Genomic DNA, 25,145 nt, shown 5'->3' with positions numbered 1-25,145 from the left:
TGCTGTGTTAAAGGGACACTCCAGGCACCCAGACCACTTCTGCTCATTGGAGTGGTCTGGGTGCCAACTCCCACTACTCCTAACCCTGCAACTGTAATTATTGCAGTTTTTTATAAACCGCAATAATTACCTTGCAGGGTTAACTCCACCTCTAGTGGCTGTCTATTAGACAGCCACTAGAGGGAACTTCCTGCTCTATAGCACAGGAAACCTGTGCTAGAGCGTCGCTGGACGTCCTCACGCTGTGTGAGGACCTCCAGCGTCGCTCAAATCCCCATAGGAAAGCATTGAAATTCGTTTTCAATGCTTTCCTATGGGGAGACGTAATGCGCATGCGTGGCATTGCCGCGCATGCGCATTAGGTCTCCTCGGCCGGTGGGCGGGATCAGTCTCGCCCACCAGCCGATGGAAAAACAGGGAGTAGCGTCGCGGAGGAGGAGACAGCGGCGAGGGGCATCGCCGCTGCCTCAGGTAAGTGACTGAAGGGGTTTTCACCCCTTCAGCAACCGGGGATTGGTGGGTGGGAGGGAGAGGGACCCTCCAGTGCCAGGAAAACGGATCGTTTTCCTGGCACTGGAGTTTCCCTTTAACTGATCTTTGATCACACACATGAAACTTCTGCGTGCTGCAGCACGCCATTAACAAAGCAGGAGATAAGAAATTATAAATAAAACACACTGCAGTAAGAGAAGCAAAAAAAAAAAAAGAGGTTCTGGATGTGTCTATGGAGGCTTTTTTAATCTCAGCGAGGGGTGTGTGGCTAAGTGATTAAACTGCTAAATTGCAGATAATTGAGCAATGAAACTGTGGCGTATGATCTACACACAAAAACTACTTCATTAAGGAAAAGCTTTGGTGCTTAGTGTGTCCCTTTTAATAGTTCATAATATCAAGTATTACAATTTTAGGAATAATTGTGCTTGATTTGGTAATCTTAAAAAGAAAGAACATTATTAGATTCACATTGCAAACATGTTTAAAATGTTTGTTAGGAATTAAATGTAGTATTTAGAAGACAGATAAGAGTTCCATTTAATTGCCTGTGGAGTACTATATAAAATGCTCTGTTAAATTGTTAGTAGCCATGGCTGATTTAGATTCAAGTACTGTGGTATAACAAAATAGGATTTGTACTCAAATTCCAAATTCAGATGGCCACTTCTCTCTATATAAAGCATTCAGACGTGTCCGAGAAGTTTAGTTGTTTAAATTAAAACTGTAGTGTTAAGATAACAGTTTTATATTCCTAACATTACAGAGTCCCCAGGTTTAAACACGTTTTGTACACTTACCTGATTCCAGTTAAAAACTTTTTGTACACTTAACTGATTCAAGTGCCTATGTCCCTCGGTGCTATGTCGGGCTCCTTCTCTGAGGATGTCAGTCAGTGGGGGGGGGGACCTAATGTGCTTGTGCGGCGTGCGGTGTGCGCCACGCGCATAAGACCTTCCCAACTGGAAAGCATTGACTCGCTGTTTTCCTACCGGGATTTTAAAGACATTGCAAGTCCTCATGCAAAGCGTGAGAACATCCAGCGCGTTTCAGAGTCAAACTCTGTGAAACAGCAGGAAGCGCCTTTAGTTTAGAGGCAGTCTTCGCACAGCAATGTAAACATTGCAGTCTCTCTGAAACCGCAATGTTTTACATTGCAGGGCAAAAGGGGACTGCACAGAGACCATGTCAATGAAGTGGTCTGAGTGCCTATAATGTCCATGTGATCTAACATTAGAATGGATAAGATCTTCTTATGCTCATTGTACGATTGCTGATGATTGCATAGTGGTTCCAGCATTTCAAAGACGGAATACAGAGATTGGAGTAATACACAAAAACATCCAGTAAGCGGCAGTATGGTTCACGTCAACAATTTTGTAAATGAAAAGTTGACAACATGAATGTGTGATTGCCTAATCCATTGTGGATAATGCTTCCTGGGTGACTTAGACCTTCTTAGAATATGTTGACGATTTAAGTGCATTAAGATGGTCGCATACAGTTCTTTATTGCTACAGTCCAATATTTGTACAAATTCTTCCAGGGGAGTAAGGTACCATGCGACAAAACACGCATCATCTGGATCCCATAATATAACCGTGAATTCAGCTTACACAAATAGCCTGCTTGGTCTTCAAGTATCTTTCCAAGAGACCACTTTCGGCAGAGGTGGAATGGGAAGATAAACGTATGGTTAAAATTCATGAAATGTGTGATTCTATCAGGTTAGGATAAACCCAAATCCCCAAAGAGTTTTTAGTTACACTATGGGCACCAGCACAACGTAAATGCATTCCTCACAGTGGCCACTGATTGTATTTTTTATTTTTAACCACACATTATAAATGAGCAAATGAGGTGTTGCCATTTCTGTACATTGTAGCTTCAGTTTGTTTGCTCGTTTTTTGTGTTTTTGCTTAAGCAATTTTCTTAATATTATAATGCTTTGTCTTATTTTGTTCAGCCTCAGCTAGCTGGTCCATGGGAGCAACCCTGTGAGCCCGCATTTATTCAGAAAGCCTTACCCTGCCCTCCATGCCAAGTTCCTACTCCAATGTAAGTATTAAACAAATGAAATGATGCGTTGTATTCTTAATTCCAAGTCTACATCTTCAGGTTTATGTCAAGCTACTTATTACTAGCCTGCATTAAGCATTTTGAGCAATGATAGATAACAATGTTTTCTGCTTTCATTTTTACAGTTTCTATTACTGTAGGCTTTGGGAATTGTTTTCAATAGACTCAGGTTCATGTTACCTTAATATCCTTTACATGCATTTATTACTTCCTCTGATCCGAGATGTTTTATGATGATGATATGTCTGGCCTTCCTTCTGTGACAAGTTGAACCTGACCTTGTTCTTTCAGCCCTGTATATATAACATTTCCAGATGCCGTGTCTGTGGTGTTTTTGTGGTTTTTATCAATTACAAAGTCTAATAAAAACAAAAGGTTTCATATGGTTTTGCCATTAGTAAAGATAATATTCATCCAGGTATCCGTTTCCCACAGATGCCAAGCACAGCAATACTCAAACTAATATGTAAAACAAACAGATTTAGTGGATACACAAAGCAAAATGATTTTTCTGACGTGTCGAAGGAAGCTTGCTTGTCATAAACTTACATTTTGAGCACTTGATTAAAGACTAAAAAAACAAAAAAACAAAGATCATGGCTGTGTATGTAATTTCATTACAACGAAACCTTAAAAATATGACTTTATCTTTACCAAAAAACCCTACAAATATGAATTTTGTCTTTGCCCTAAAACCCAACAAATATGGTTCTTAATCAAGTACCTTGTAGTTAAAATATACTCAATAAAATTGTCTTTTATTGTCTTTGGATAGTAGCATTAAGAAAATATGCCAGAAATACTTCATTATCAGAAGTATGCACACAGTCTCAGCCCCTTGTGAGCTGCTTTTAACTCACAGAAACTACACACGAACAGGTGATATCCTTACTACCTGCCTCCCTTGTTGTCCTCTCCTTCTAATGCAGGTTGTTTTGTAGTTCAAGTCATTAAGTACTGTCGTTTTGTAATTCATGTCATTCAAAATGTAGCTGTGTGTCTATATTTTGATAAAGACGTCTTTCTGGAGTGAGGGGACATGGCTAAGTAGGCAATCTTATGATGCCGCATTCTGCAAAACATTTATTTTATGCAAAAACTATAGCAATCTATTCATGTAAAAAAGATACAGCATATTAATGAGGCCAAAACCTTTCAAATGTATTAAAGTTGTATTTGTGCCTAGAGTCTTCTTGATAGTATAAGGAAATCTTAAAGGATCACTATAGTGCCAGGAGAACATACTCGTTTTCCTGGCTCTATAGGGTCCTTGGGTCCCCCTCACCCTGTGGGTCCCTCTCCCGCCGGGCTCTAGGGTGAGGAAGGGGTTAAATTCCTACCTTTTTCCAGCGCCGGGCTCCCTCGGCGCTGGGGAATCTCCTCCTTCTTCTGCCGTCATCGGGTGAATACGCATGCGCGGCAAGAGCCGCGCGTGCATTCAGCCAGTCTCATAGGAAAGCATTCTCAATGCTTTCCTATGGACGCTAGCGTCTTCTCACTGTGAAAATAACAGTGAGAAGCGCAGAAGCGCCTCTAGCGGCTGTCAATGAGAGAGCCACTAGAGGCTGGATTAACCCATTTGTAAACATAGCAGTTTCTCTGAAACTGCTATGTTTACAGCAGGCAGGGTTAATCCTAGATGGACCTGGCACCCAGACCACTTCATTGAGCTGGTCCTTTAAATTAAACTGGCAGCTGTTGGCAGAAAACTGACTGAACTTGTATATGAATCAAATACTGTACATTAAACTAAAATCATGTTACAAAGGCATTTAAAGTCAAAGGGGCACTATAATCACTAAACTACAGCTTAATGTAGTTGTTCTGGTGCATATAGTATGTCCCTGCAGACTTTGTAATGTAAAGGCAGTGTGTACATTGCTGCCTAGGAACAAGTCTAGTGGAAGTCACTCATGCGGCCACTAGAGGTGCTTCCTGGGTCAGTGTCTCCACACTCTGTCTGGAGACTCTGAATTCTCCCCATACAGATAAAATGCTGAGGAAATTGGCCAGCATGGCATTTTGCCGTGCATGCATAATAGCCTCCCAATGCTTTCCTATAGGAAACATTGAATTGGCTGAGATCATCAAAATTGATGATCTGAGCCATGGAGGTGGAGCCAGCAGCAATGAGATTGGCACGGTGTGAGAAAAAGAATAGTAGACTACCTTTTGGGGGGGAGAAGGGAGGTAAGCAAGGAGGGATGGTCACCTCAATGGTGTTTTCACACCTATAGTGGCCGGAGTGTATATTTGTATACCTGACACTATAGTGTTTCTTAAATGCTGGAGTTGAATACACAGAAGGACTTTTTTTTTTTTTTTTTTTTTAATCTTGCAAAACCAGGTTCTGATGAGTCTGCAGAGATATTAAATTCCCAAAGGATAGATAGCGTGTTAAGAATATCTGTCAGTTAATAGTTTTTTTGTTTTTGTTTTACCTATTCTAATATGCATACATGCTTGACTGAAGTCCATTTTCCATTGTAACCATTCCATCTGTTGAGGCAGTCTTCAGTACCCAAAATGATTTTGCTATACTAAAAATGTTGGGAAATATGTTTAACTTCGCTTGCTTTTGTGGCAAAATATTAGCTATAAACCTCATGTAGATGTATTTTATCAAGTCATTTCCGTTTCTCATTGTAAACCAGTTATACAGATATTCTAACAATTTTTGTAGTTGGTTGTCTGATTCCTCAAGGGCAATCTGTTGTCTTTGTCAAATCACTATATTCTTGTCAGCAGCCTGCTTTCTGCCATGTTTCATGTTATCCCAGATGTTTGTTAGTTATAGAAAGTCTTCTGAAATGGCCCAGCATAGTTCATTGAGAAGAGTATTTTTAATTACTTTTTTGGGGAATGCTAGTTAAAGAAGGCAATGGTGACAGAGGTTTGGTATCCGGCACTTTTCTTGCAAGTTTCTAGTCATCTAGATTTGTGGCCTAGTGAGTGCTTTGAGGGGAGTGACTGCCAACATCATTGACCGGGTCTCAGTGGCTTAATCTTGCTTGGGCCTGATTCCCTCCCCTGTCCCCCCTCTGGACCAGTAGGTGTTATCCCGGTATTGATGTCTCATACTTGCCTAACCTCTGGCGTATCCTCAGTCTGCAGCCGCGAGATAGATTAATTACTCTATAATGGCGGAGGTTCATGCAACATCGCAAAAGCCGGCGAAGGAGTCAATGCAGAGATGGGATCATGCCTTTTTTTGCAGCATTTGATTAAATTTTTATGCAATTTTAATGCTCAGAAGCGACAGTCTTGTACACCTGATGTACAATCAGATCCTAGTGATGTCACAGTCCATTCCATACTATCTGGGTCGGGAACCCAGAAGGGTCCTAACCCTGAACACCGTTCACAAACTCAGGAAGCTTTTTCCGATGTAAGGAACTTACCCAGGACTTAAACCCAAATACCTGCAATGGAAGTGTCAGTGAACAATGTGTCCTGTTCTCACTAGGTCTTGGAGCTGGAGACACAGTCACTTTGCTGCACTATATCTACGCTTCACTGTGCTGGTTTCGCTAGCCTGGGTGTATGCTGAAGTAGTAGACTACATGTTGAAACGTGCCATTTTGTAGCATATTTTACCAATACAGCTGCATCTTGTTTTCATTTTCTACAGAAGAGCCTTTGTAAGGTTTTAATTTCTTGTACATGGTTAATTAGCCTCTTTCCCTAATTGGTGGCTTTTCACTAGCATGATCTTCTAAGCATATGTTAATGCCTACAATCGCTCGTTCAATTATGTTGTGATATCTGTGCACTTTGTCTCATTATGAATTGTGCCACAGCATTCATGTTTTGTATGTTTATTTGCTTTTATTCTGTTTTATATAAAAAAGAAACAATCACTGCTACATGTTTTCCTACACTTTCTTAAAACGTGCAGTTACATCATCTTGAGTATATTGTCTGTGTTTAATTTAAAAGATGCTTGAATAATCTTTATGTGGCTATGAGCGTGTTTTTCATCTAGCATTGAACACATGTCACCATATTGCTTCTCTGACAAATTAGCTAATACAAAAACAGTGTCTGTTATAATTGCGCCTCAATAAAAAGAAAAATGATCATTGACGAAAAAATGCTGCGTTTTACCCCACATTTAATTTTTATTAAGCATGAGATTACTAATTCATTATCAATTGGTGGTCATATAAATGTTCCAAGCCAGTCTTTGGTGTTCATTACTGTTTATTTTTGTTTTCAGGGAATGTCTTGGGAAACATGAGGTAAGCTCATAAAACTAGGGGTTTTGTTTTTAATATACTTTGCATCTGCACATTTCAATATTCCACCAGATGTTTTGACAATTCTTGGCATAGCTTATATCATCAGCTTCAATAAGTCTGATTATTTGAGTGTATAGGCACACATTGGATTTTGGTTTTCTGTGATTATAGCATATGGTGTATCAGACCTGACTAAAGGGTCAGGAACACGAACATGTAGCCCCACAGTGTTAAAAACACTATCTAGCCCCCATTGAATTAATGCATTTCTATGAGGAAAGTTCAGCATCTCTAAAGAGTGGCCACTCAGAAAAGACAGTGTTTACTGCAAAAAGCCTGCAGTGACGGACTACACTCACCAGAACAAATACAATAAGCTGTAATTGTTCTGGTGACTATAGTGTCCCTTTAAGGGCTCTACAATATCGCTCCTCTAAACAGAGCTTTTTGAGACTGTTCTAGATGTTTCAATGTAACAGCATGACCAATATGTATCCATTGTATTTCTTTTTTTTTTTTTAGTTTAGTGATTATATCCACCTCTGGATGCTGATTAATTATTCATTATTTCTATTATATTGAAAAACAAATCTGAGGCCTCATTCAGTAGTATTTTTGTATTAGTATTAATAATTTATTTTTTTGCACTCTGTGTATTGGTTAACTTACTAAAGGATACCATAGAGAAACTCTAATTAAACGGTTAAAGATGTACTTGGAATGGTTTCTAATTAGTATAACACAATAAAGCAATACCATAAAATGCTTTACAATTTTATGCTCACAATACTCTATTACACACGTGTGAGAGGCTGAATTGCCAATAAGTTTCAGTTCATTATCACAGAAGGGTTAAATTAGCAAATCACAGTCTGGTTTTATAACAGAACTGAGTGGCTTGGGCAGCAGTTTGAAGGGCATAGACACACAATTGTATGCATTTATCCCACCATTTAGTTTTTCATATCTGGATTCTTCATCTCATCATAAGACCGCAGTTAGACAGAGACCATCACAGTTTTGTAATTGGGTTGTGGCAATTGTAGTACACAAATGTTAACTGGTCAGCATTTCCATACAACACATTATTTCAGGGGTGGAAGTGTTAATCCCTCTAAAATGTAACTCTGATATATATAAATCTGCTGTTATGTTAAATGCCTTGTTCCGCTTGTGCAATATATATCAATATCTGCATGTATTTTAGGTGAGCCCCTTGCCGTGCCACGCTGCTCGTCCTTTCTCTTGTAAAAGACCATGTGGCAGAAGGCTTGCATGTGGCAATCACTCTTGTTCAAAAGAATGTCATAAAGTCACTGACATTGATGGCAGCAAAACTAAGGTGAGTAAAACAGTTGTTTTGGATATTGGGAAACCTCTGTTTGGGCATTCCATGTTACTAAATCACTATCCTATTTGGCTTTAATTTGTTCTTGCTATGTACAAAGGTGTTTACTGTAAGACGTTGCCTTTCTTCATACCCAAGTTTTCTTCCCATCTGTCACCTGACGCCAAGGCCCTGATTTATTTCCTCAAAACTGGCTGTGCCCTAGTTGGCATTAGCTTTGATATGCCCTCTTTGCCCTCTGATTAAAGTAGTATAGTATATAAAATTACATTTTTTTTTACACTGCAGCCATTCTTGTTCAACCACACTATTGACCGTACGTGTCCTTAGCTTAAGGATTACTTCTTTTAAATCCATTTTGGCAATCATTATTTTTCTTCATAATAGAATCTATGCGTATAATGGTATGTGTTTTTCAAAGACATACTAAATGCATTCAAAGCATTTTCATTTTCAATACATCTCACAGCTTTTATTGTTCAGTGAAGCGCTCAAGTACACTGTTTGTATTGTTTTCTTTGTGTCTTTGGTTATTCATTGACATTGATTACCAAGGAATATGTGGTATTCTTTATGGGTTCAAAATCCTGTATCTCTTTGTGTCTTTGATTATTATTTTTTTTATTTTTTTTATTTTACGGTCTCCTTTATTGGCCTGTGGTAGAACACTGTCTGTGAAAGCTGACCACAGTAAATTGAGGGAACAACAGTTTATATTTGATAAAGTCTTACAAGTGCTAGGAGATATAAACTATACTGCCAGAAGCAGGGCTAAGGTAGTGTATGTGTCCTTTTAGAATGTATTTTGTTTGTGAAATTCTTAGGGATCCTCAGTGTACTTGACCTTCCTGTACTTATCATGTCTTCTCGTTCCTTATTTTTTTTTTTCTAGTTTTATCTCTCCTATATTTAATTTTAAATTGAAATTTCAGCAGTAGCCGTGTTATTTATATTGATGCTCTTAATGTTTTGCTTTGATATTTCTGGCTTCGTTCCCAAGGCAAGGTTATGTAGATAGTGCAAAGTCATTACTGATTTGCAAAGTCAGTGGATTAAGTGTTTCACTTTCCTGCATCAATATGAGCTGTGCTGTGTACCAGAGGTGTCGAACTACCAATTCCCCAACCATTGCAAATACTTTTGCCACACCAGGCAATTTTCAGTTTGCTACCCTTTTTCGTATCCCCCATCTCCCTCCAGTCTTTTTCCCCATCACTTCCATCCTTCTTTCTCACAATCTTTTTTTCAGTGTCTATTCCTGTTTCATACTTCCCTTGATTCTTGCCTTTGTCTTCACTCCATCCCCAACCTTTTAACCCTTGTTGCTCCTCCGTCTCAGATCCAATGTTTTGTCAGTCAATATTTTATTGCCAGTGTCACTAGTCCATCTCCTTTAGTCTATTTCATCATAGCTCCAACATGATTCCTCTCTATTTCATGACGATCTATTTTCCCTAGCTTTCTTTAGCATGCCCCACTGTATTTTTACCAGTCTCCATTACATTCCCGTGTAATGGAATTAGTAGTGTTTGATTGCACATGTCATGTAGTAGGTGGTGTGTGGGAAAGGACTTCATGCGTGTGAAATGGAAGGTGTGTTCTGTATGTGTGATGAGTCAAGTGTGAGCGTGTTGGGGCTGAATGTTTATTACATAGTTATATAGACTAAAAAAAAAACTTGCATCCATCAAGTTCAGCTTTTCTCACATCTGTTTTTACTGTTTATCCAAAAGAAGGCAAAAAAAAAGAAAAACAGTTTGAAGCGATTTCCAATTTTGCAGCAAAAATTTGAAACAAAAATCAATTTCAACCCCAGGATGGCAGTCAGATCTTACCTTGGATCAATAAGCTGTTACCACACATATTAAAAGTTATATCCCTTTATATTATGTTTTCACAAGTATTCATCCAATTGCTGTTTAAACATCTGTACAGTTTCTGGTCATCTTTAGGCAGAGAATTCCATATCCTTATTGTTTTCACTGTAAATAACCCTTTCCATTCCCTTCAACTAGATATCTGTTCTTCCAGTCTAAGTGGGGTGGCCTTGTGACTTATGTATAGTCCTGTTCATAAATACATTACCAGACAATGGTTTGTATTGGCCCTGAATATATTTATATAATGCTATCGTATGCCCTCTCTCCTTCTAGTGTGGTCCGGAATGTTCAGCATGTGAACAAGAATGTACCAAACCTCGTCCGCGAGGGTGCCCTCATCATTGTAACTTACCATGTCACCCAGAAGATTGCCCTCGATGTGTTCAAATGATCAAGACCAAATGCCACTGCAAGATCACCAATTTGTACATTGAATGCATGTATGTTTTTGCATTTCCATTGACCTCCTTTTTCTCCCTCTTCTTTAGATATTTTTACTTGCTTAATTCAATTCTAAAATGCCTGAGAGATTTCTCTATAATATGAGACATTTCTTCTTGCTATGATCTAAAAGTGGGTGATTCAAATACAGCTGACGCATATTAGGTGCTTAAAGGGGCATTATAGTAACCAGAACAACAGCCTATTTTGTTTTTTTCTGGTGACTATAATCATTCCCTTCGTGCTTTTTGCAAGCTAATTCGCCAGGGCTGTGTTGAGCTCGTGCTGGCTTTGCCCCTGATCTGCCTCCTTGACAGTCTACGACAATCCAATGCTGTCCTATGGGAAAGTGTTGTAATTGGCTCAGAACACCACTTCTGATGAAGTCAGCCAAGCAGGCAGATCAGGGGCAGAGCCGGCAGCAGCAGCAGTCAGGAATAAAGGTAAGATTTTACTATATTTAGAGGGGCAGGGTGGCTAGATGGTGGTGGTTGGAACACTATAGGATTAGGAATGCATGTTTATTGTTCCTTTAATCATTTGAGATTTTAGGAAGTATTCCCCAGGTAATGTTGAGGTGGAGTAGGTAGAGTTAGGATTATTTAGATCTCTTTTATATTTTTTACTAGAGAGCTAGCACAATTTTGGCAAAAAGGAAAGCAATCTTTAATATATTAGTTAACAAATGTATTTTCAATTAGTTGATGCATTTTTGGTTGCCAGCCCAGTTATTAGAAAGATCCTTAAAGCAGTAGTTCTGTGATTCATCAACATGAACCTTTGACAAGGACATCCTTATTGAGATGCTTATTCAGCATTCTTCTCATGCATTATTAAATATGTCTAAACATCAGTACTTTATGAAATGGTGCCATAATCTGTACACTGTTCACACCTCTTTATCTTGTTTGGGAGGAAAACAAATCCTTTGACCAAAACTTTTTATTTATTTAGAAAAATTACTTTGGCTGACCAAAAAGAAAAAAATGTTTTGACTTCGTGCAAAAACCAATGTCCAAAAGAGGTAAAACTTCATATTTTGTCTTGTTTTACGAGCAGCATTACTTTCCAAGTATAGCAATTATTATATCCGGTAAAATATACAGGTTTATTATTATAGCAAGATGTCTCGTTCAGTGGTTATTACATGTTTATAAAATATTTTTGGCGATATAATCCCACAATTTCCAATATCTTGTGCAGTTTATTATTTAGCGCCATGTTCAGATTTACTGAACGTTGACAACAACAGACAGAATTTTGATGCCACCAGCAACTCTTTGTAATGTAATTATGATTTCTATTAGCTTGCCATTTTTGTTTAAGTGATCTGATCTAGTTGTGGGTGCCCGCATAGAAAACTACAAGAGAACCTGTCAGTTAAAGTTCTTCTTTGTGCATATGCCAAATAAGAACTTGTATGGTCAAGTGCCCATGCTCATTTAAGTATGGGGGTATGCTTATTGCTGCAGCGACTTGCATATTAGTGTACGTATAAATGTGCATGTTGTGTAGGCTGGCACTTGGTGGGTCTATTGAAACATCAATCAGTAACTGTTAATCAGATACATACATTTAAAATGTTCTAAGGAGAAATGCTGATGTTACAAGAAAAACTATTGCACATCTTTGTGCAAAACCTATGGCTAAGTTCTCTATTAATTAAAGGGACACACCTAGATAGATTCTATATCAGTATTTAGTGCATTAATGAAAATTAATAGATGGCAGTCTTGTAACAAACCCGTTAAGTATTGTTTAACCAGCAGCTGATTGTGCTCTGGAAGACATTCTCTAGTTTCTTTTTCATTCTTATAGGGGAATCTCTTCATATGTGCGTGTAGCATCATCAATCGAATCAACATGCTTTGACTTGCATCTGTGTTACACATGTACAATCAGATATAGCTGTGAAACCTCTGTCTATGTCCAATAGTTCCCAATATTCAATAAAACCTATTTGGCAATATACAGTTATCAGAGAGGCAGGGTGGACATAGACATAGATGGGGAAATAAAATCCTACTTTGAATTCATTTCGTGGCCATTTAAGAACCACACTTTAGGAATAAAAGGGAATCATGACATGTCACACATGCCATGTGTCTTTAAGCTGTTAAGGGAATAATCTAAGCACCATAATCACTGCAGCCACTGTAGTGTTTGATTATGGTGTAAGTTGTCTCCTGGTTCCATTAAGCAGTCGGAAACAAAGGGTACTCGGAACCTGACCTTACACTCTGCATATTGCTATTGTAAAAGTTACACTTCCACATTAGCAATATCAATGGCGTTCAGATTTGCAGAAGTGTGAGATGATGCCAAAAGAGGGGTGTTGTATGTGCCAGGAGGACTGTTGGTTTTTGTCAAACCACTGTAGGAAAGGATTCATATTAAACCCGGGGAGGCTTACTGGCCTCATAACTAGCTACTTTAATGAGCTTTAGTGGCTTTGGTGCTTAGAGTGAATCTTTCATGTAAAATGAAACAAAAGCATCAACATTAAGGATTTTTGGCAAAACAAACGGCCTTTGGATTTGCAATTAAAGGACCACTATAGGCACCCAGACCACTTCAGCTTAATGAAGTGGTCTGGGTGCCAGGTCCAGCTAGGGTTAACCCTTTCTTCTATAAACTTCTATAAACCATGTTTATAATAGGGTTAATCCAGCCTCTAGTGGCTGTCTCATTGACAGCCGCTAGAGGCGCTTCCGCACTTCTCACTGTGATTTTCACAGTGAGAAGACGCCAGCATCCATAGGAAAGAATTGAGAATGTTTCCCTAAGGACTGGCTGAATGCGCGCGCGGCAGAGTCCCCTGCCCGGTGCTGGAAAAATAGGTCAATTTAACCCCTTCCACCCCCTAGAGCTCCTTCCACTATAGTGCCAGGAAAACGAGTATGTTTTCCTAGCACTATAGTGGTCCTTTAATAGTCATGAATGTCCATTTAAATGCTGCAGAATTATAACACGGAGAGTGCCTGTAAGTTTGTTTTATCTTTGTTATTATATGTGATTGTTCTTTATAGTCTATGTTAGTAAACTAACCTGCGCACTCCCTGTTTTATAATCTTTGTTAGCTGCTTCTAGTTAACGAATAAAGTAACTCACCCAAAAAATGGTATTAGCCTGTAGCTTTTAAATACATTTTTTAAAAGCGTGATTGCCGATAACTACAAATTTGTGGACAAAGTACAAATGTAGACTAAAAGCATTGTACATGAAAAGATGTACATATTCGATCATATATTTTTTTTTTTATAAATTCTTTATTTTGGAAAGTTTTACAAAGGTTATGAAACATGGGGTGAGGGTACAGAAAAGAATATAGGGAGTTACAGTTTGCGGTACAAATTTAATCATACATTTATGTGCTTTGTTTTTCTTTAGTTAATGGTGAGTTTACATTTCATTCCTGCTATTCGGTTGTTTGTCTTTGGTCGTTGCCTGTGTTGTCGTTAGGTAAGCCTTTATTGTCTCTGTTTCGTCTCCCTTGATGGGTTAGTCTTTGGTGTGGGGTGGGTTACAGAAAAAAGAAAGAGGGGTATGGGAAGGGGTGTCTCGTCTTGTACCTGTCGCTTGTGTTTTTGTAGGCGGACGTTTCTGTTCTTATGTGGAGTAGCGCTTATGGTAGGCTGGTTTTCCTTTTTGGTTGTCTCTGTGGACAACATGTCTGTGTTATCGTGCCTCTTTTTGAGGCTTCCGGTTAAAGGTACTTGCGGTCCAATGGTGCATGATGTGGTGAGGATGGTTCCCTCTGTGAGTAGATGCCATTGCGGCTGATGACTTAGGAAGATGGGATTTTGTAGGAAGTATGGCTGTGGTTGTGTGTTGTCGAGTGTTTCGTGTTGTGTTGCTTGGGTTGTGCGCGGCTTTAGGAGTTCGTGTCGTGGTGGGGGTATTGTGTCACTTTTTGAGTTTGGAGGTGTGGTGCGTTTTTGTTGTGTTTGGTAGCTGGGTCGTGGGGGGATGCAGTGGGATTCCTTGGTGTTGGGTTTCGGTGTCGGGGTGGGTGGAGTGAGTGTGTTGTCGGTATGAGGTGCTCTGGTGAGTGGGTTTTATGTCTTAATTCCGGTGCGCGTGCAATACTGTTGGTGTGGGGGCGTCCCTAAGTTGTCGTCTGTTGGGGTTGGGGGGGGTGTAGTTGTTAGGTTGGGAAGGGAAGGGGGTAAGTGGGGAGGAGGGGGGGGGCAAGGGTGCAGACCGGGGGGTCTCCCTCTGTAGGTCTGTGGGTGGGATGGCCTTGGGCAGATTGGAGTGATACTAGTTTCCTGTATTTTAGGGTTAGGGTGGGGGAAGTGGGAACTCGTAAAGCCATGGGTCCCAGATTTTGTTGTATGCGTTGGTAGAGTCGTGGACTATGGCAGAGAGTTTGTCCATCTTCCTGGTTTCGTCTATTTTGCGTAGTACTATTTGTAGTGATGGCACTTCTGGTCTGCTCCAGGCTTCTGCGAAAGCCCTTCTGGTTGCTAGGACGATTTTAGCTATTAGTTTGTTTTGGCATCTAGGGGTTTTGAGAGGAGCCATGTCTAGGGGTTGGTTAGGACCGTAGAGTGAAGTACCCTAGATGTCAATTGTGAGACTTGGAGCCAAAGTGAGGCAATCTGAGCGTATCCCCACCAAACGTGGAGGTATGTGCCCTTTTCCCCGCATTGTTTCCAACAAAGATCGGAGTTAGAAATTCCCATTTGTTTTTAGCCTGAGAGGGGTGAGGTACCATCGCATGAGGGTTTTGTAGGCTTGTTCCTTATGGTTTACACATATGGAGACCGTGGCTGTGGCTTCCCATATGGCTCCCTAGTCTGATGGATGGTCGGCTCTTCCAAGCCGACACATATCTGAGGGATCCCTCTGTAGGGGCAGTGATTATGGTTGTGTAGAGGTGGGAGATCTGACTTTTTTGAATGGGGCTTGACATGCAAGCTTTTTCAAAGGGGGTTAGTTTTGTGGTTCCCGCTGTTCTGTGTGTCGGGGTGTCTAAGAAGCTTCTTATTAGCGAAAGTGGTCGAAGGTGGTCAGCGGTGTTTGTTGGGGTAGGTCTGAGAATGGTAGCAAGGTGCCATTGCGGTAGAAGTGGTAGAAGCGAGTGAGGTCGTTATCTTCAAATCTGGTGAAATGTTGGGAAGTCATGCTGGGACTGAATTGTGTGTTGCGCAGTATTGGGGTGAGTGGTCAGGGGGTTGTGGTCAGGGAGCTTTTTTTGGCGACCCTATCCCATATGTTGATGGAGTTGATTATTGCTGGGGTGGTGTTGGGTAGTTGTGGACTTGCTTGTTTGGGTAGCCACATATAAAGGGATGGGAAGTCCCTGCCAAATATGTTGTGTTCCAGGTCCACCCATCTCTTTATGCCGTATGGGGCGTGCATATGTTGTACCTGGGCTAGTTGTGCCGCGTGGTAATAATGTATGTAGTGGGGGAGGCCCAACCCTCCTGCTCTATTCGGGATGTAGAGGGTTGCTCTTTTAATTCTGGCTCTTTTGTTGGCCCAAATAAAATGGTCTATCTGAGTTTGCAGTTTCTTAAAGTCAGTGTTCACAATGGGTATGGGAAGGGCCTGGAACAGATAGAGGAACCTGCGGAGCAGGTTCATTTTGACCGACGCCAGTCTCCCTAACCATGATATAGAGAAGCTGGCCCATGTTTGTAGGTCTTGTGTTGCCTGTTGTAGTAGTGGGGTATAGTTACATGCATATGTCTGGGTGAGGTCTTTTGGGAGATGGGTACCCAGGTAGTTTATCTTTGAGTTTGTGAGGTCAAACGGGTATAAGTTTGCCAAGATTGGAAGTTGTTGTGGTTCTATGTGGATGGCAAGGGCTTCCGTTTTTCCTATGTTTAGTTTGTAGCCCGAGATGGTAGCATAGTCTTGTATGGCGTTGAGGAGAGTGGGTATGGAATCTATGGGGTTAGTGATGGTCAGGAGCACGTCATCGGCATAGGCCGCTGCTTTATATTCCTCTGTTCGTATTTTAAGTCCAGTGATTGCATTGGTTTGTCGTAGTGTTTGTAGGAAGGGCTCAAGTGAAAGGGCGAAGAGAATGGGGGATAGGGAGCAGCCTTGTCTCGTGCCATTTTGTATGGTGAATGATGGTGGGTGGGTGAGTGGTAGCAAGAGGTTGGCAGTTGGGGAGGCGTAAAGTGTCTGAAGGGCCGTTATGAAGGGCTGTGGGAATTGAAATTTGCGTAGGGTCGCGAATAGGAATGGCCATATCAGGCGGTCAAACGCTTTTTCAGCGTCAAGCGACAGTATAGGGTGGGGATTCTTTTTTGTGTTGCGGTCCATATGAGGTCGTAAGTACGTCTAATGTTGTCGCAGGCTTGTCTATTGGGGATGAAACCCACCTGATCCGGGTGTATTAGCTTGTGTAAGAAGGGGTTGAGTCGGTTGGCCAGAATCTTCGTGAAAAGCTTGATGTCTACGTTTAGTAGTGAGATGGGGCGGTAGTGTCCTGGGTCTAGTAAAGTTTTATTTGGCTTTGGGAGGAGGCAGATATTTGCTTGTAACATTTCACTAGGTAGTGGATCTCCTGCCAGAATCGAGTTGTAGAGTTTGCAAAGATATGGGGAGAGTGAGGTTGTGAACGTTTTGTAGTACAGTCCTGTGTATCCATCTGGGCCTGGGCATTTATTTGGTTTGTGGTTTTTGATGGCTTTAGCAACTTCGTCTTCCGTTATCTGGGTGGCAATTTGTTCTGCCGCTGAGTGTTTGAGTGCTGGTAGTGTGGTGGAGGATAAATAACGACCCGTGAGGTCGCGAAGAATGTCAGGGTTGAGGCGCGCCTGTGGGTTGTGGTCGTATAGATTGGCAAAGTATCTTTGAACTACTCTTGATATTCGATCATATATAGATACAAGAGATGTCTTCTTTTGCTGTACCACCCACCATGTGAAGATTAAATGAATTCCACTTTGAAGTGCACTAGCAAATCTTTTTAAGGACAGAGACATTTTAAATATATTTTCTGCTGCATTTAGATAAGTGTCTCAAAAGATCTTCAAGCAGATACATAACATCTGACCTTCCATTTTCACTTGAACTATTTTTAGAGAATCAATAAAAAAAAAGCATGTTTCTGCAATTAGATTAGTGAAGGTAGATGTAGCACTGATCCATGAAATTGATTTAGAACACTACCAGCTATTGTATTTCCTTATTTTGCACTCTGCATACTGGAATCTATTTGTGAATCACATTGCTGAATATCTTGAAGGGCAGTGTACTAAGCACTCTTGTGTATGGGTTTCCTGTCAAATGTGTAAAAAATAAAATAATCATAATTTATAGTATGACATTCTAGTAAAAATGCTGAAGGTCATTAGGGTCAGCGATAATGCGGTCATTTTTTTATTTTGTTTGTTACTTGTTTTTTAACATTGAATCAAGCTACTGTGGGTGGTCTGGTACAATATGTTCATTAGTATCTAAAAAGTGTAACAGTTATTATAGTACAATTTTTTTTTTAAACTAATTAAAAACAAGGGTCTGACTCCAGTTAACAGAAAATTGTGGAGAGCGCTCATAGACCTATATAGCACTATTAACGCCACAATGAGCTGTAATTGTGCTTGAATTGGCTTAAGGGTTAGGTTTGTGCAACAGTGATGATGTTCTGCTTTTTCATTTTTTTTTTTTTAACAAGTAAAATACGTATTTAATTCTGATTTATTCTTGAATTTAACTGATAGTATATCGGCATAGATGACCAAATAAGAATGTCAAACTCAGTCCTTTCTAAACATCAAACAGCAATGTGTATAATTGAGAAGCATGGCGTGACTTATTATGAAAACCCACTGTGTGAAGTCCCACTGTTGGTAAAAATTAGTTTTCGCATCCTTTATTTAATATCCTGTACGTCTGTTGCTTAACACATCAGGTCAGAAGAATGATCGATCACTTTCTCTGCTACTGCAGGAGAAGTAATGAGTCTTGAGAAACTACTGCTGGTCTTGAAAAGAAATCAAGCGCATTAAAAGATTTCCTATGAATCTTAAATAAAAAAAATAAAAAAATAGTAGCATTTACTTTGCTAAACATTATGAACTTGCTGTCCCTCAACCTGCTAAGGTCATTACTGAAGTTAATTGACAGTTTGACTGCGTGTTAAACTGAGCCCTTCCTTTGGCTTCACATCCAACATAAAAGTGTTTGAGAACATTTCCAGCAGCAATCCCCCGTGGGAGAATAGATTGCCATTAGGAAACGAGCAGTAATTTTGAAGAACGATCCATCACATGCAATTTGAACTTCAATTTTTTGATGGAATTCTAATCACCCTGTGATAGTGACTCTGTGAGATTCTGTGGTCCAACTCACAGGGTGCACGTAATTGTTATTCCGTCCTAGACGTGTGCTATGTTTGGCTTGGCTGTACGGAAGTGTTTTTTTACCTTTCGTACAAGTGCTATGTCTGACCTCTGTTTCTCTTTCTGAACAGTCATGGCTTTATATAACTGCACATGCAGACTGGAAGATCTGTAAACATTTAAAGTGTACAGGTTTTGGGGTTTTTTTTTTTGCCTTCACTTTCTGTAATTTGATGGTAACTGCCTGGCTTCCTGTGGAAGGAAACAAACTAAATCGTAGATATGAGACCGTATTAATGAAATTACAAGAAGACTACATTTCCATCTGTTTTTGGCACCTTATGAAAGTATGGTTTTAATATCAGAAAGCTTCCACAATAAGAGAAATATTAATGATTTCAGAAAATGCCTTTTACTCGACTCTGAAGGTTTTTATATTTCTAGAGTGGTAATTTAATCTGTAATTTGTTTTATGGAAATGTCAAAATATAGAGATTTGTACACAGTTTAAAAATACATTTCATTCAAGTTGTTGTAGTATTTTGTGTCACTTGGTGCTGTATTTCTGTTGAGTATTAAGCCACAAACAAGCGTCCAAAGCAGACCATCGCCAGTGTGCTGCTTGGGCTAATGAGGAATTCTTAGACTGAGCATCATTTAGCAACTGTGAATGGCTGAGCGTGTCAGCCTCTCAAAGCACCCATTGCTGGTATGAAAATCGTATTGATAGAAGGAAGTGTGTAAAACCTCCAGTAAGGGGCCGGGCTATGGCCTGCCAGAGACCTTTTTTTAGTGTTAAACTTCTCGAAAACTTCTCCATAAACTTTAACTAATTCTGTGAGATGAAATGGACATGCCTCCAGTGTTCATTGACGTTTGTTTTTTAGTCCGTCTATTGTGCAGTAATACTGAATGTGCGGGCACTTTATAACTAGCATCAATATTGTGATGTTTATCGATTTGTAATATTGCTTGAAACAGAGTGTTAATTACTAAAGTGTAAATTATCAGGGAATGAATGTAAGCAATGTTTAGATAGTTTTTAAATAAGAAACATTCTACAACTTTAATATGTGTTTGTTCACCTGTAATTTTCCTGTTTTGTGTTAAGGGAGAAGCACACCATTTCTTTTTGTGTCCCCGTGCTGTGTAGCTTAGCTCTTAACAGCTCGCAGAACCTGTCACAGACCTGCAGCTGCTCCCTGTGTGTTTGACCACACACGGTGATATGATCAAAGAACAGTTTTAATGCCCCTGCAGACTGTGGGGGAGCTCTAGGTATTGGTTTGATACCCTGATATCCCCAGTGTGAGGAGGCCGTTTATCCTGCAAACACTAAAGCACTCATTTTTTTTTTTTTAGGACGTCATGGAATGTTGTATGAGCTTTTGAAGGGTTTATAATTCAATTTCTCAGTAGCTTACAGTTGACTAGAGAGTTTATAGAGCCAGGGTTGTGGAGTCCATATGCAAAACCTTCTGTTCTGACTCCTCAATATATGGTACCACCGGCTCCGACTCCTTGTATTATATTATTGCAATGACTGTATTACAATTTACCGTATAAGTCAACATTTTAAGTGTAAAAAAAAAAATCCTTTTTTTTGTGTGTGTGTTTTCCCCAGTTAACCTGTGGCCACAGATGTAAGGAAATTTGTCACCCAGGCAATTGCTCCAATAGTTGCGTTCAGAAAGTTAAACTTCGATGTCCCTGCCGAAGAATTAAAAAGGTGAGCTTAATGTTACTTTAATGTAATTTCAGGATCGTTTTGTTTAACGTGATTCTAAGTTATTTGAATTAGTGGCACTCTGATATATTAAATCTCAAGAAACCAATAGATTCACTAAAACACTGGTGGCTAATCTTGGTACTATATAGGTATGCTGGCTGGGCATCAAAGGATTTGCCAATCATTTCCTTCACAACTCTTAACTATAATAACCATATCTGAGAACTTTACTCCATGACTACATTGAAGTCTTTCCTGTTACAATTCTGATAAATAAATGGGAAAGTGATGAAATTAGATTATGTGATGTGGAGCATTAATACTTAAAACAACCCTCAGGCCTCATCTCACACTCATACTCGGTGGAGCTCTGCATTTAACATCCTGCAGCAAATCCAACAACCTTCAGGTATTGACTGAAGTTTGGAAAATACTCCACCTCATTTATTCTTGGATTGCTACCATATTATCATGTGTTACTATAGAATTGTTGCCATTTATACCTGTAGTTTGCCACTGTAATTTTCTGTGCATGCAGTTTGTATTATTGTCATTTAATGTTTCTGACCAATATTTCATGTAGACAGTTATTAATATTTTGGGTGTTAGAATTTGGTTACTAAACTTTTCAATAGTATAAAAACACATGGCTACTCTACTTTCCCCCGTCTTTCCTATTCTCCTCCCAGCTGTAAATACCTTCATATAACTGTTATAACCTTCAGGCCTCATCTCACACTCCTACTCAGTGGAGTTCTGCATTTAACATGTTGCAGCAAACCCGACAACACTCACCACTTCTCACCCACCCAAGTTTCCCCTAAATATATTGTGTGCTCCTCCAGCTGTTTGAGATTCTCCCTCAATTACCTATCCATTCCCTTCACATTTTACCAATAGCTGCTTCTCTCTGTTAACTATTTTAGCCATCACCTCCAAATTTCCCCTGATACTTTTTGTCTCAAATCCCCATGGTATCCTTTAGGTTGTAAGCTCATGGGCTTTCTAGCTAAGCACTTTATATAAATTAACTCCAATGGCTAGTTATCGGCTTACGGGCAGGACTCTCTCGACCTCTTGTATTTGTCTGTGCATATTGTACGTTCTCCACTAATTGTATAGCGCCGTGGAAACTGTTGGCGCTTTATAAATACCAGTAATAAATAGTCTTACAAAACTCATTCTTCTTGTATAGTTGCTGTGTATGATTTGCTAAATGAGTAGCAGTCTCCTCCAGCAGTTGGATTGCAGATAATATCTATTCCTCTTTGTTGAAAGATGTGTAATGCTGTGCCAGCATTATGGCTGTGAGAGCATTATGGGAGATGTAGTTGAGAACATATGGAGTTCCAAAGGTTGCCGACCCTCTCCTACCATCAGAAAAGTGGAACCCTCTTGTTTTTCTAATAGTTGGCTTCCATAGTGTTTGCTCCCTTTTAAAACATTTCCTTTTTGTAGACTTTATAAACTCTCCTGTGTGTTTATTACTTGACTGTCTGATATTGTTCATTGATATGCTCTGACCATCCTTCTCTGCCATACTATCATGCTGGCTTTCCATTTACAAGTGCTACATCATATACAATTTCTCCTATGTATTCAATGTTACTGTAGTTTTGGAACAATTAAGATGTTGAAATTGTTTTCCAGACTCCACAAGCAATTCATATGATGAGAAAGTAATCTGAGGTTGTCTCCAAGTCTCTTTTGAGGTTTGGTATTTTGCCACTTTGTACAAAACAAGCAGTTCACTCATGTGTAGTGCAATGGATACCCATAGGAAAATGCAGCAATTCTCATAGTTTTAAAGTGTCCGTATCACTTAATTCAGCACAGTGCAATGACTATTATATATTTTAATATATAATTAATATTGTATATAATATATATATATTTTGAAATTCTTTATTTTTGGTGTGCATTAAGGCATGACAGTTTAGCATGCAATGCCCCCCAACAGCATATACAGACACAGAAGACAACGTTTCAAAAATTATTGGTCGGTATCTTAGTGATGTGGCACAGTTTTAGGCTAATGGTGTTAACGTGGACCACGACATTGGTATGTTAGTGTATTGATATAGCAGTCGGGATATAGCATATCAGAGCCACTGAGATTACATCATGGATAAATTAATATTAAAAATAATTGGTTGAGCCGAACAGTATAACAGAGATATAACTTGAGCGTAACTACTTGAGAACAGATGCCAAGAGCTCCTCGGGCTGTAAAACCAGTCAGGCGGTGGCTGCCATAGTATTGGCTATTGACACAACTTATTGGGGAGGTATTAATAGGCAACCGATGCCCCAGGTGGCGCCACTTCCTAAAGTGGGCTGATAAGGGTGGTAAGCAGGGAAGTTCCCTTAAGGGCTGCAATGCTGAATGCATACCAGAATGTGGTGCGTCAGTTTGTGGTATTATGGTGGGGGCTGCGGTATTTACGATTATAGTGTCCCCTGGGCATCCAGGGGGGTGGGGGTGGGGGTGGGGGTAGTGCAAGCATGCAACAGATTCTCTGAGGTCCTCACTAGGCATGGTGTGAGCAGACGACATAGACATATGGCATATGTACCAGAACATAATAAAAAAAAAAAATGAAGTAAAGATAAAAATTACATTAATAAAAGGGAGAATGCCAGTACCTATACTGATAAATGTAAGACAGGCACTTATAAAAGACAACTAGAACTAGGTGAATATGGAGTCCATGGGACTGCACGTAGTCCGAGGAATTGGATCCTTACTGGAACAAGCGCTTCAGCCAGTGTCCACTCTTGGGCGAGGTACGAAGGGGGTGATGTGCTGCATGTCCCAGTTGTTGCGCGTGGGGGTCTGGTGCTGTATGAGGCCCAGCTCCGTGAGGAATGGGTTGGAAGCCTGGCGATCAAGGTGTGGAATGGTCCCTATCTGTAGGTAATTCTTTCCTCTGAGCGCTTTCGTGACTCCTTGAACGGAACGCCTCCACTCCAATGTGGCCCTGCAGAGGTCCTGTAGGAAGGCAAGTTGCATTCCCTCAAACTCGAGTGGGGTGTTGGATTTGAGCACTTCTTGTATCGCCTGCTTATCCTGAAAAGTTAGAAAGCGGAGCAGGACGTCTCTGTGGGCTGCGACCGGTGCCATTGGGGACTTAGGGAGTGTATACTGTTGGTGGGAGCATGTTTAGTGCACCGTTGGGGCAGTAAGGCTGAGAAGAGGCGCCTGAAGAAGTGCGTTAATTCGCCATCTGTAACAGACTCTGCTACGCCCCGGACTTTAGATTATCGTGCCGGCGAGCATCATCAGGTGCGTCCAGCCTCCCTTGCATTGCCGCGTGTGAGGTCTGCAATTGTTGGATCTGCTCAATCGAGCCGGCTTGGCGTTGAGAGGGTGGATATGTCTTCCTCCGTCACCTTGACCCTATCTGTGACCGCTGCTACTTCCTCCTGGTCCGCCACCAGGTCTGCGTGGAAGAAGGTGCTGATATTGACTATAAGGTCCATAATGTCATCTTTGGTTGCCAGTGCACCCCAGTCCTCTGTCTGCAGGTTAGGTGTCGGCAATGATGCCTGGTATAGGGTCAGGGGCATCCATTAGGTCGCCGGAAGAGGATGTGGAGCAGGAAATGTCGGGCGGCGGCGTCATCTTGGATTACTCTCCCCCGACATTTTTTTTGGAGCACTTTCCCATGGTTTCCCCGGTATCAGGGTGTGTTGCAAAGTCGGGTTGCTGAGTTGTAGGCAGTATTTTGTCTGTGTAAGCCGATATACTGCCGGACAGTGATGTATACTGGTTTTGTGCTGCCCTAGGTAGGACAAAACTCAGGCGCCCCACCCCGCCACCCCCACCCCGCATTCTAAATACACACACATTCGCTGACATATACGCATACACTAGCTAACAGAAACACACACTCGCTAACAGAAACACACACACACACTAACAGACAAACACACTCACTAACAGACACAAACTAGCAGACACACACACTCACAGTCAGACACACACTCTAACAGTCAGACACACACAGTCACACAGACACACAGACTAACACACACACACAGTCAGACACACACACAGACACACACACACACACACAGTCAGACACACACACACACACAGTCAGACACACACACACACACTCACTAACAGACAACACACTAACAGACACTCACCCACACACACACTCACCCACTAACAGACACACACACTAACAGACACACACACTAACAGACAGGGGCTCTGGACACATACTGACACATTATTGATGTCGGCACCTAACTCTCTGCTTATCAATTGCTAAATTACCGACATCAAGTTCTTTCATGTCCAGCATCTCAGGAGTGCACTAATAACTTAACACTAATTTAAGTAAAAAGAAACAAAGATATAATTCCTGGTAAACCAGGAAAAATAAATGGGTGGATTGGCGCTGTTCAAAGAAGATGCAACTACTCCCAAGTGCTACAGAATCACCAAAAAAGCACAATAGACATACATAGAAAATAGCAAATTGGATTTTGGGAGGTGCAACAGAAAATAGATAATAAACAGATTATACTTATATTCAGTGAATCCTGATATGAACGATCTGCAGAGCCTTAGGAAGCAGGCTCTGGCTGTACAGGCATGTGAATAATAAGCTTATT

General features: G+C 40.5%; 1 protein-coding gene across 2 annotated transcripts in view; it reads left to right on the top strand.

Annotated features, from left to right (window-relative positions):
• NFXL1 (nuclear transcription factor, X-box binding like 1) overlaps window positions 1-25,145 on the top strand; it is a 70,874-nt gene that overhangs the window by 33,992 nt on the left and 11,737 nt on the right. For both annotated transcript variants that reach the window (XM_063457926.1, XM_063457925.1), the window contains exons 15-20: window positions 2,459-2,550; window positions 6,791-6,812; window positions 8,020-8,154; window positions 10,314-10,480; window positions 11,436-11,505; window positions 20,412-20,516. In XM_063457926.1, the coding sequence (XP_063313996.1) occupies window positions 2,459-2,550; window positions 6,791-6,812; window positions 8,020-8,154; window positions 10,314-10,480; window positions 11,436-11,505; window positions 20,412-20,516 (591 nt within the window). The remainder of the gene's footprint in view (window positions 1-2,458; window positions 2,551-6,790; window positions 6,813-8,019; window positions 8,155-10,313; window positions 10,481-11,435; window positions 11,506-20,411; window positions 20,517-25,145) is intronic.

This window comes from Pelobates fuscus, chromosome 6, assembly GCF_036172605.1.
Source record: "Pelobates fuscus isolate aPelFus1 chromosome 6, aPelFus1.pri, whole genome shotgun sequence".
NCBI classification, from domain to species: Eukaryota; Metazoa; Chordata; class Amphibia; order Anura; family Pelobatidae; genus Pelobates; species Pelobates fuscus.
This window is presented reverse-complemented; position numbering and strand designations above follow the sequence as displayed.